At 60.6% G+C, this 12,509-nt stretch overlaps 1 protein-coding gene across 3 annotated transcripts in view; it reads left to right on the top strand.

Annotated features, from left to right (window-relative positions):
* Positions 1-544: 544 nt before the first annotated feature.
* The window catches only part of GRAMD4 (GRAM domain containing 4), a 76,099-nt gene continuing 64,134 nt past the window's right edge, over positions 545-12,509 (top strand). The window contains exon 1 of one of the 3 annotated variants that reach the window (XM_081249040.1): positions 545-660. In XM_081249040.1, the coding sequence (XP_081105166.1) occupies positions 632-660 (29 nt within the window). In that variant the 5' untranslated portion in view covers positions 545-631. Of the gene's footprint in view, positions 661-11,785; positions 11,887-12,509 lie in introns of those variants that run through there. The other 2 variants (XM_081249044.1, XM_081249043.1) reach the window with 2 other exon arrangements.

The raw sequence follows: 12,509 nt of genomic DNA, 5'->3' as shown, positions 1-12,509 counted from the left end.
GACGGCAGCATGCGTACCTGGGCGTGGCTGTGCCTGTGGCGTCCGCCCTATAGACGCGCGGGACCGCGCGGCCGTAGGCGCAACCAGGAGGAGCCGCCGCGCGTGCGCGTAGGTGCAGGTGACGGGGGCGCACGTGGGCCACCCAAACAAAGGTGGTGCCGCGTGACCCAGCTCGCTCTCGCGTGCGAATCCGCCAGAGCAGACGAGCCCCCGCGGGGGGCCGCACCCGGGTGGGCCAGCTGCTGCGAGGCCGCGCAAGGAGGGGCGCGACTCCTTTAAGGCGCGGCGGGGCGGCGCGGGGCTTGCCAGCTCAGGTCGTGGGGCGTGGCGTTGGGCGTGGCGGAGAGGGGCGGGGCGTTGGGCGTTGGGCGTGGCGTCGGGCGGGGCGGAGCGCGCGCGGGGCGGGGCAGCGGCTGCGCAGCCCGGGCCGGGGGCGCGCAGACTCCGCGCAGCGGGACGCGAGCGCGCGACCTGGCGCCGCCGCCGCCGCCGCCGCCGCCGCCTCCGCGCTCGTGGCCGGGACCCGCGGGGCCGCCTCCTCCGGGCTCCCCGGCGCCGCTCGGCTCCCGAGCGGGCGGCAGGTGCAGCGCGGCCGGGCGGCTGGCGAAGGGGGCGCCGAGGCGGCGGGTGGATGAGAGGTGGCCCCGATCTCCGCGCAGGGTAAGCGGCGCGCGCGCGGACGCCCACACGGACCTCGGCGGACACATGGACAGGCTCCCCACGGGGGCCGACCGGCCCGCGACCCGGCGCGCTCGCCCACGCTCTCCCCGCGCCCGCAGCCAGCGGCCCTCCTAGCAGGGCTCCGCGCGGGCGCGCCCCGCATACACGCCCCCGGGTCCCGCGTTGGCCTGGGCGCGCCGCGGCCGCGGCGTCTCCTGGCCCGCGTTGTGTCGGGCTGGCCAGGGAGAGGAGGACGTCCCGTGGGCGCGGGGCCTGAGATGGAGTGGTGGTGGTGGGCAGGGCGGGGGTCGCCGCGGCCAGGCTGGGGCACGGGCGGTCTCGGCATATGTCGTCTTCGCGACTCACTCCTTGGGGACACAGGAGAGGAGGAGGGAGACCCCGGCCGCTGCGACCCCAGAGACGACCCCGCCAAAAAGTTGTGGGCGCTCGTCCTCCTCCCCGCACCCCTCCGTTCGCCCTGTCCCCTTTCCCTTTGTTTGGGACTTTTAGCTGGTGGGGCTCTGCTGGGGCCCAGCCCCGCGTGCAGGCATGGAGGAGAGGTATAGTGCAGCAGCTCCCAGCCCGGGGCCCCCGCCTGCCCAGAGCAGGCCCTGCACCCCCCGTCCAGGCCTGGCCAACAACCGGGGGAGGGAGGAGAGTCGGAGCCGGGCGGGCTGCTGCACCTGTCTGGGCAGGGAGGCTCTGGCAGTAGGAGCAGCGGCCCCGGCCAGGGCCATAGACCTGAGGGGGTACCCCTGGAAGCTGAGTCCACCCTGGGGCTGTTGCCAGCCCTGCATTTCCGGAGGCGGGGAGGATTCAGTTTGGGCGACACCTTCTGCAGGATGGGGTTCCCTTCTTGCCTTCCTAGTGCAGGCTGGGGAGAAAAGACAGAGTTCTGAGCATCTCCCCCCCTACAAAAATGGAGGCTTCTGAGCCCCAGCGCTCATCGCAGCGCAGCCTTAGGGGTAGTTTCAGGCCTGGGCCTGGCAGGGGCAGGGCTGTGCAATAGTTAAGAGAGGAATTAGGAGTCTTGCCTCCGTCACACATCTGCTCGGTGACCTTGGGCAGGAAGGCCTTGAGCCGTCTCATGCCTCAGTTTCCCCACCAGTAAACGGGGAGGGGGGCTGACGAGGATTAGATGATGTGATGCAGACCCCCACCCCCACCCCCCTCCCCGACTGGACACACCCAGGGCAGAAAGCAAAACACCCTGGAGAGGCCAGCGGTGCCCTTCGCCCCCTGGCGGCTGTTGATTCCCTGACTCTGCCCCATGTGTCCCAGGCCCATTTGGGGACACACAGTCTGGCTGGGTGAGTGTGCTCCAGTTGTTGCCCTTGTCCCCTGCTGGGATGGAAGCACATCCCACAATGTGAGCTGGGACCCCTCGGATCAGGAACCTCATTAAACCTGCCCTCCCTTCCTGTTGCAAACCCCTCTGAAAACTCCCTGCCTGGCCCAGGTAAGGAACGTGGCCTGCCTGTCCTTCCCTCTGTCTTGGCTATGATGTTGATCCTTCTGCAGCACTGTGACCATGGGCAGGGGTCTTGAACCTGCAGGCTGGACAGTGCTGGACTCCTATTGGGGGGGGGAATGCCAGCTTGGTCCCGGGGACCAGGAGGTAGGGTTCCCTGGAGTCTCTAGACAGCGCCACCCCCTCTCTGCTCTTCTTTCCTGTGGGCTGCCTTGCCTCATGGGGTGTGGCTGTCCCAGAGGTGCGGCCTGGGGACGGTCAGGGCCTACCCCTTTGCTGTCTGCCTGCCTGCACTCGGGAAAGGCATTTCCTGGAAACTGTACAGGAAGGTCTCAAAGTGTGGTTTGCTTGGCCCTGGCCCTGGCCGCCTTAGTCTGTGTCTTCCACTGAGTTGGGTGGGCAGGGGCCCTTCATGCAGGGAGGACCTGGTGGTCTCTCCAAGCTGCCAGGCTGTGAGGCGCTTCTCATATCTGTCCAGCCAGAGTGGGTGTCAGGAACCCGATGGTCGCCAGCTCCGTGTGACCTCTGCTTCCCCTGCCCTCCCCTGGCCTCACCTTCACCAGCTAGAAACGAGGAGAATCAGACCCATTTTTCCTGAATCACCACTTTTGCTGTACAATAGAATAGAATAGTGGTTCAGGCCCAATGAAAACAAAGTGTTATTAGATTCTAGTGAAAGTGCAGTTGCCAGGGGAGATTGCGAGCCTGAAGCGCGTTTTCTGTTTGTAACAGAGTATCTGAGCGATGTTACAGATGTGACAGAGATACCAGTGCCAGGCCCAGTCTGCATCTCCGTGGAATCAATGTAATCGGAGAAGCGAAGGGCTCCCCTGATGTTTCCATGGTGTGACCCATGTTAGTGGTTGTACCACTGGTACACTGTCATCTCAGGGGCCCTAGGGGGACCCCTTCCAGCTCCCCATGCTTCGTGGTTTGGGAGTTGCCCTCCTGAAGCTGGTCGCATCTGAGCTTTGTGCAGGAGTGGGCGTCCCATTGTGGAGTGGCGTGACTCCAGCCAGGTCCTGCTTTCTGGGGGCCACTCCCTCTCGGGGACCTAGGCTGGTTTTTCTTCTTGTGCGCCTCTGGCGTTCGGCCCCCCGTGTAGTCAGGATGGGGGGCTCCTGCCTAGTGGCCATGCTGGGGACTTGCCGAGCGTCTGAGGAGCTCCAGTCAGTGGGGGACGTGTGCCAGCTGGGGCGGAAGACACTGGTGGTGGCTGTGTGGCCTGCTTGGAGGCTGCTGTTCCTGTCGCCAGCAGGAAGGGAGACCATCTTTGTCGAAAGCCGAGTACCCCTGCTCCCTGTGGAGGCCGCGGACAGCCTTGGGGTACGTAGGAGAGCATCCCTGCCCTTAAAGAAGTTAAAAATGAATTGGGGGTCACGAAACGTGGGCCTTGAGAGTGAGCAATAGGAATACAGATGCTCTTGCCAGGGGAGCAGCTTCTGTTTGTTTACCAACCCAGACATGCTAGTGTGACCACTCGGGTGGCACTCGGAAGGCCTTTGCTTGGGACTTGAAAGCCAGCTGGGGGGCCCTTAGGCGCTGCAAGGGGTTTAGGTCTGATTTTTCCTTGGCTTTTGGGTGGTATGGCAATGGGGGCTCTCCTGGGGTCTTTATCCCGGGCAGAATCTAGAAAACACCCTTTGTAAAGGGGCTGAGAGTTCAGTTGCTGGCTGGCGGACGAGGAGGAGGCCTGGATCCTTGGCGGTGATGATCATTTTGCGGACAGAGTGGTTGAGGCACAGCCAGCCCTGCGTGAGGGGCGGCCGGGCCACCTGCTTGGAGCCGGCCACTGACGGAGGAAGGCAATTGGTTAACTTGAGAAGTTACAGGCAGGTCGTCTGACTTCTCTTACTGATTGAGATGGAGCAAGAAAGTGAGGGTTACCCTAATTAGAGAAAACTGTGTTCTTTGAGCCTTTGGGGTCTGCACGTGGCCTGCACGGAGGAGTCGGGCAGAGTCTTTGGACTGTAATTCACCATTAGTGACGCTCGCCATCTAAAGGTTATTAAGGTCATTTGGCATTTGAGTTATAACCAAGGTTGTGATTATGTTTAAGCCCTGTGATTAAAGCCTCCTGTGGTTACACCGGCAGACAGGAAGGACTGGCCTGTCCAAAGGAAAAAAGAAATTAATAGTAGTAGAAATCACTCAGGATGGTGTCAGGCATGGTGCTAAGTGTCTTTCACGCGTTGCCCCGCGTGGTCCTCACAACCTCCACTTCCATGCGTCCCGCAGAGGCAGAAACAGGCGCAGAGAGGCAGGCGGCTGGCCTCAGTCCCCAGTTAGTTAAGTAGCAGAGCTGGGATCGGAAGTCGGGTTGTTTGGCAACAAAGGCTGTGCTCTTAACCTCACTGCCTCCCTGATAATCAGTTGAATTTCTGGGGGTTTGTATAAGAAACAGGAAGTAAATTTACAATCATGATGTTAAGTCTCTTTGCCATCAAACGTGTGCTAATAGCAAGAGCGTCTCTAACTCTGGGCCTGATGGCATTCCACACACTTTATATGATTGATTTTCATAACAGCTGGAGGTCGGTGCTATTATTAGCTCCGTCGGCACAGAGAGGTTAAGTAACTTCCCAGAGGCCACAGGCTCGTGAGCAGCAGAGCTGGGTATCTGTTCCTAAGCTGGGTACTGTATGCAGGGCGATTAAGTGGAGAAAACTCTTGGTCTGTCGCTGTGTGTTCTTGGGCAAGACACTTAACCCCTCTGGGCCTCCGTTTGGTCACCGGGAAACAAGGGTCTTCTTGGTGTGGAATATAGAAGCCAGAGGCCTGAGAGCTGGCCCTGGCCCGAGCTGGCCGCGTCTGCACTGCCTCCCCCAGGAAGGCCCTGGGTGGGGAGGCCCAACCATCGCAGCTTCCCCCCAGGAGGAGAGTCGTGGTGAGGGGGGCCAGTGCGCCCCAGCACTGGCTGGTGTTGGGTGGAGCGGCCCTGGCTGTTGTCGGGGGTGAGGGCTCTGGCTCCCCCAGAAGCTCAGTCCACACCTGGGGAGAGAGACACCTGACACCTTGACACTGGGCACCGCTCCCTCTGTGAAGTGAGGCGCTCAGAAAGCCCCCACTGCTCTGTCCCTCGGGAACCGGGGCGGGGGCGGTGATGGGTGGCCCTACCCAGAGCCTCCTGTGCCGCCAAACCCAGCTCAGCTGTGGTGGGAGAACTAGGTGTGCTGGCGCCATGGAGGGCTGCAGTGGCCCGGGGACCCCCAGGGAGACCGCTCACCCCTCTTGTGGTCGGGTCCCCAGCATCGGTGGACAGGGCTGCTGCCTCTAGTCCTTCCCTGTGGGCAGGGGGTACACGGCACAGGAGGCCCTCCCCAGCCCGCCAGCATGGAGTGCGGTATGCGGCACACCTCAGCCCAGCCTGTGCCCCCTCCCAGGTCAGAGAGGCCCCGCCTCCCCCCCAACCCCCACCCCGCAGGTGCCGCCTGCAGGGCTGTACCAGGGATGGCAGACCTTTGTGTCAGGAGCATCTCTGCTCCATCCCCCTTGCTGGGGAGGCCTCCCCCAGCACCCCATTTATAGAAGTCCCCCCTCACTTGCCCCCCACCCCCCAACAGCAGTTGTCCTCCCTGGAGGCAAGGGCTCTCTCCCTCTTGTCCTGGTCCTGAGCGGCCCAGAGCAGGGATGATGGAGGCGCTCCCTGCTCTGCCCTTGGGGGCCACTCTGCAGCCTGGCCTCCAGGGACCAGCAGCTTTGGGTCCTGGGGGCCTGGCTTGGGGGAGCCCACCTGCAGCTGAGCTAAGCTGGGGGCTGGGGGAGGGGAGGGGCCAGGCTCCCCAAAGGCGGGGGCAGACCTGGGCAGTGAGAGAGGTGTGCGTTTGTTTTTTAAGCATCTTTATCGAGGTACCGTTCACATACCATGCAATCCAACCATGGAAAGTGCTGTTCACCGACTTCTAGCATATCCACAAAATTGTGCAGCCATCACCACAATCTAATTTTAGAACATTTTCATCACCCCCTTTAGCAATCACTCATTCTCTTTCCCTCTAGCCCCTGGCGACTGCTAATCTGCTTTCTGTCTCCATGGATTTGCCTGCCCTGGACATTTCATATCAGAGGAATCATATGCTCTGTGGATGTTTGGCTCTGCTTTCCTTCACTTAGCGGGATGCATTTTCAACCGTGTGGCAGCGTGTAGTGACAGAGTTGTGTTTGGTGCCTCTTCTGAAGTGTGGCCCCTCTTCCCCAGCACGAGGTGACCCTGGACCACCTTTCTCACCAGTTTTGGTGAGCTCGCCTTGCATCACCTGGCACCTGGGGTCAGAGTTCATAGCGGCCCCTTCTGTCGCTATGGCTATCTGAGAACTCTGTGCCGGCACCATGAGCCATTTCATGTGACTCATTTTCAGTGGCCTTTGGCACACTTACCATTTATGTGAGCTGCGCTCAAGTCACCTCCTCCAGGAAGCCCTCCTAGCCTTCCCATGCCCCCAGGGTTAGGGCCCTTGTGCCTGTCATCCTGTGTGATCCTCTGTTTACCTGCCTGCCTTCTGAGCTCCTGGAGAGCAGGGGCCCCGCTTTTCATCTATCTGATTCCTGGCTGGCCTCGTTGGAGACAGTGTCGGGGGGTGAATGGTTGCAGATGGGGGGTGGTGGCATGTTTGTGAGGCATTGAGTCCCATGGGGCTCTTTTACTGGCTGCCCCACTATTTCTCTTCCTTGATTATCCTTCTGTTATTGCGTGATCACTTGACTTTGAAACTGTACTGTGTGTGTGTCCTCTGGATCACCTCAAGGGCAGGCCCGGGTCTGGCTCTGGGTGTCCTGGACGTTCAGGCAGAGCTGCTGAGTGAGCTGAGCCCTGCTGGCCCCACCTCTGCCCTACCTGCCCGCCATGCCCCACACTGGGTGGCAGGCTGGGTTTTGGGTTTTGTTTTCCTTTTTTTTTTTCTTCCTAATAATAGACTGTACTTTTCAGGACAGTTGTAGACTTACAGAAACATTACAAAGAAAACACAGAATTCCCATATATCTGTCCCTCCCCACAGTTTCTCTTATTATTACCATTTTACTTTAGTGTGGAATGTTGTTACAATCAGTTAATGGACCAATATTGATCATTTTTTTTTTTTTTTTTTTGCGGTACGCGGGCCTCTCACTGTTGTGGCCTCTCCCGCTGCGGAGCACAGGCTCTGGACACGCAGGCTCAGCGGCCATGGCTCACGGGCCCAGCCGCTCCGCGGCATGTGGGATCTTCCCGGACCAGGGCATGAACCCGTGTCCCCTGCATCGGCAGGCGGGCTCTCAACCACTGCGCCACCAGGGAAGCCCAATATTGATAATTATTAACTGAAGTCTGTAGTTTATTCAGATTTCCTTCGTTTTCACCTAATGTCCTTTTTCTACCCCAGGACACCATACTACATTTAGTTGTCATGTCTCCTTTGGCTCCCCTGGGCTGGGACAGTTTCTCAGACTTTTCTTATTTTTGATGACTTGATAGTCTTGAGGAATATTAGGGACATTGTAGATCCCTCTCCACTGGAATTTGGACAGTTGGAAACGCCCTGCTGGAATTTGGATGTTTTTCCCTGGGTTAGACTGGGATCGTGGATTTTGGGAGGAAGATCACAGAGGTGAAGAACCCTCATCCCATCCCGTCAGGGCACCGATCCCTGTGATGCTGGCCTAGGTCGTCTGGCTGATGTCAACTTACTCTTTTCTGTCTGTCCATGCTGTCCTCCTTGGAAGGAGGTCAGGATGTGCAGCCCACACGTAAGGGGTTTGAGGGTGGAGTGCCTATAAACGATTTGGAATCTTCTGAATGGGAGACTTGCCTCGTCTCCCCCATTTCTCAATTTATTCAATCATTTTTTACGTCAGTATGGATTCATGCCTCCTTATTTTAGACTTTGAGTTAGGGTGCAGTTCCACTTTACTTATTTTGTTGGTCAGACTGTTCCAGCCTTGGCCGCTGGGAGCTCGTTCAGGTGGTTCCTGAGTTCAATTGACTCGCCCCCATCATGTGGTCTGATGTGGACACATCCTCACTTCCTGGCACTATGGGTGCTCCCAGCCCTAGAATCAGCCAGTTCTCCCAGGAGCCTGGTTCCTTTTACTGGAGTATGGTTTTAGAAACCAAGATCTGGGCGCTGGGTGTGCTCATGGCTGCTGGGGTCTCATTGCTCTGGGCCGTCTCTGCTGGCAGAGCAGAAATGCACACTGTGGATATGCACACGACTGTAAGTACTTCTGTGTGTAACCGTCTGTGTTAATACGTTAAGTAATATATCAAGTGAGATGTGAGTTCATCCCAGTGATGTAACCTATAGTCGTTACTGTGTGGATCCTGCGCCCCTCGCTGATCAGTTTCCATTCCAGCAGTGGGAAACTGGGCTCCTTCCATTTGCCATCATTTACTTGATTGTTCAGTTCCAGTGTAGCTGCAGAGCAGGATCAGACTGTTACCCCCGCCCCCTGGGAAGTGGCTTCGTGGGCCAGAGTGCTGTGTGCATGTGTGGCTCCTTCTTACTCCCCTGGGTTCTTGCTGTGCTGTTGGAACGGGCGCTGATAGGTGTTCTCTGCACGGGCCCTGCAGAGGCTGGGGGGGGCGCCCACCGCCTCCCCGAGAAGGTCTGTGACCTGCAAGGAGAGAAAAAGAGAACTGGGGGGCTCCTTGCTGTGCCTGTGGGGATGGGCACAGACGTGGCATCCCTTTGAAATTTGAAAGTGGGGCTGGCTTTGAACACACCCTGGAGGCCGGGCCTCGGCGGCACAAGGAGGAAGGCTGCCGGCGGGACCCTTTGGAGCTCAGATGCATCTTTGACTCAGATCCTGGCCTGTGAGTTCCCCTGACCTCTGAACTCGCACTGCAGTGGGGAGGGACGGCCTCCGACCACGGTTCTTTGGAGCAGGGGTGGAGCACTGAGGCCGGGTTCCTTTCTGGAAAGTAGAGAACTGGGCGAGTTCTGCTCTGGTTCACTCGGGGCCCCATGCCAGCTCCCGTTTCCGTCCACATGTGTGTGGGGTCTGGGGTGGGGGAGGGCTTCAGCTGGAGGCTTCAGAGCAGGTGGGACAGTGAGAGGCAGCAAGATGCCCACCGTTTTAGGGCCGAGTTGGTGGGCAGGGGCGGGCACCCTGGACCCAGGGCCAAGGAGACCTGAGAGCAGCCACAGGCAGGGCTTTGCGGGGTTTGTGCTTCAGAGGAAAGGGGCGGCCACCTAGGCGGGCTTGGAAGATGCCTGGAACCGCGGTTGTCCCTTTGTGCTCCTGCCCTTTTGAAATAAAATGGGGGGGGGTCAGTGGACGGGACACCGGCTGGGCCTCAGCGGCTGGTCCAGCGCCTGGGTTCCTGTGTGCCATGTGTCGTGGGCCAGGTTCCGGGTTTCTGAGTGTGGCACCCACGATGGCTGTCGCTTTGAGTGGCCCACAGGTGACGGAGCGGCGGCGGGAGCTCCTGTGCTGACCACTCCGCCTCTGTGCACGTGAGGAGGTGCCGTGTACACTGTGCCGTCTGCACTCATGGGGAGGTTCTGCTCACATGCTACTGTCTACACGTGTGGGCCACCATGCTGCCCTCCCTGGGACCGGCTGGGGCTGGCGTGGGCTCAGTTTATCAAAGGTCATCTCCTGTCCAAGACTCCTGGAGGCCCAGCTGGCGTGTGGCCACACCTCTGCTGGGGCAGGACTGGGCTCCGGGCCACACTGGGGGAGCCATGGGACACGTGGCTGTCTGTCCTGCCCCCAGCTCAGGCTTTTGACTGAGCATCCTGAAAGCCCTCGTCTCCCTGCTGTGGGGCTGGGGACTCACCGAGGTGGTACCCTGTCTCCCCTGGTCCTGTGAGGGGAGCCCTAAGGAAGCGGGGGGCAGGGGGGCTGGCCAGGGGCTCGGTGGGCAGGCCTTCCTGGGAGTGAGGCTCACCTGCCCTGTTGGAGGCCACCTGCTGGCTGGGTCTCCTTGCGCGCCCTCCCCCCCCTGCTGGGTGCCCCCCACCCCAGGTCCTTGCTGTGCCACAGCCGTCCCTCCTGCTTTCTGGGTTGATATTTGAGGAACTGCTGGGTCCCCTATGACGGCCGCAGACAGCTGCTGGGAGATGCTTGCCTGGAGATGAGTTTCCCCGTCTCTGGTTGCAGAGCTCCGGGGTGACGGGGGTCACCTGTGGGGCCACGGGTACCATCTGGGGCAGCATCTCTATGGTGCGGGTGGCCATGCTGCACTGCTGGGCTGAGTCCCGTCTGACCAGTGATGGCCCGGGGGGTAGGGAGTGGGGAGCGCAGCGGCCTAGATGGCTCCCGGCGGGGCAGAGCCAGGAAGACGCGTGTCAGTGGTGGCCTCCGGCAGGGAGTTTGGCGTTTAAAACTCCGAAGCAACTTGAGTCGTTGAGAAAACACACAAACCCTCAATATCACCAGAATCTCCCTCTTAGAAGAACCGGATCATAACGCCCCGCCCACGGGGTGGTCACACAGTCCACATGCTGACGGTTGTGTCTCGTCTTCCAGCCACTGCTGAGAAGCCAGTGAGGTGTGTGAATCATCTCGCAGGTGCCGTGTTCCAGAGGCGGAGCCGCCCCGAGTGACGCTGCCCCTTGTCTCTGCAGGTGGAGCCTTGCTGCGCGCTCCTCCCAGACCCCCCGGGCATGTCCTTGGGGTCCTGTGCTGGCTTCAGCATTCAGGTTAGGTGTCCAGGGCCTGGTGTCTGAAGCCCTTTCCCTAGTCCATCCAGAGAGGAAGGTCAGGAGCAAGACAGGTGGGCTGGACAGGAGGCCTCCCTGAGGACCTGTGGCCGATGCTGCCTGTGGAGGGTGGTCAGCGGTGCCGTGCCCCCAGGCCCTGCCCGACCCTGTCCTGTTGGGCGAGCCCATCGCAAGCATGCTGAGCCCATCCTAGATTAGGAGGAAAAGCGGTGTTTTGTTCCACAGCCACTGCTTAAGAAAGCCGGGGGATGTGTGGATACGTCAGCTCCTAAGAGTGGAGGGCGGGGGGGGGGGTAGGTCTGGAGGGGAGGGACGGCAACCGGGACCCAAGGAAGCTGTGGACCCGGAATAGAATTTAAAGAAGTGAGGGTCACTGGCGGTCATCCTCCTTAGCGCGCAGCCTGCCCAGCGGTGGAGGCTGCAGATGTGTGACTTCTCTGCTGCTGAGCACATTTGGGGGAGAGGAAGTGAAATGAGTCAGCAGGCAGAAAGCCCTGGGCACGAGGGTGGGAGGGGGTGGGAGGGCGGGCAGAGCTGCTGGCCCATAGACAGGAGGGAAGGCAGGGCTGGAGGAGCCAGCCTGTCCCCGCTGCTCCCGCCCTGGCAGCCTGTGTCCCTCCTGGGAGGGCCTGGGGGCAGGGGGCCAGTGCCGGTCTGGGGAGCAAGGCGGTGGGCTATCACATTCTAAGCTGGACATCTAGGATTGTGACTCCCAGGGTGGGCGGGCCCCCGGGATACGTGCCCCTGCCACCCTCATCTGCTGGCAGGCGGGCCGGAAGGAGGGAGTGGGGGAGGGAGCAGGGCTGGGAATCCTCCTGACGGCAGGTGGGGAGCAGGACACCTGGGGGAAGCCTTGTGGTCAGGGCAGCGTCGTGAGGGGAGGTTGAGGTCCCGCTCTGTCTGCCTTGGTGAGAGGCCGGCAGGACAGGTTCTCTGCAGGCTGGGGTTTGTGCTGCTGTCTGCGGGCGGGCGGGCTGGAAGCAGGAAAAGGAGAGACCTGGCCTCTCGCCAGCCACTGTCTAAGCTTTGGAACGGCCTCCCACCTGATGTGGCCGCCTCTGCGTTCGGAGAATTGGCCATCTTGAGATGCGCCCGGGATGGGGAAGGGAGGTAAGCCCTGGATGTCGGGGACCCTGCCTCACGTGGCCCACAGGGACAGTGTGGTGGGGCTGGGCTGGTTGGGGGACATGGGAGGGCTGTCTGAGGATGCCCCGGGGAGAGGATGAGCCCGGTTGCTGGTATCTGGACACCTCTGGGTGCCAGGGGATGTACGTGGGTGGCTGCCACCCCGGAAAGGGCCACCTTGTCCCCACTTGGCAGATGAGTAAGTGGGAGTCGGGGGGTGGGGGGACCCAGTAAGTAAGTGGCTGGCAGCTTGCTGCTTGCAGGGCCCACGCCCTTGTCCATGGCCCACCTGCCCTCTCGTCGGGTTTATTTAAGTGTTTTCGGAGGTCAAAGCTGTCCTCCCTGATACGCACCTGTGGGCCTCGCGTGGACCCTTAGCCCTTTGCTCCAGGCCCACTCCTCAGGGCTCTGGGTGGCCCACCCCCTCCATGTGTGTGCCCAAGGGCCTCACCACCTCCCACACCCCTCAGGGAGGCTGTTCCCTCAACACCCGGGTTCTACAGTTGCACATGCCAGACCTCCCTGAGCCCCTTACCTGGCCCCGCCGCCTGGCATGTAATGTGTGGGGATGGGTCTCCCGCACTAGACCCTGAGCTCCTTGAGGGCAG

The sequence above is a fragment of the Mesoplodon bidens genome (genome assembly GCF_964165515.1).
Source record: "Mesoplodon bidens genome assembly, chromosome: 11".
Taxonomy (NCBI): Eukaryota; Metazoa; Chordata; class Mammalia; order Artiodactyla; family Ziphiidae; genus Mesoplodon; species Mesoplodon bidens.
This window is presented reverse-complemented; position numbering and strand designations above follow the sequence as displayed.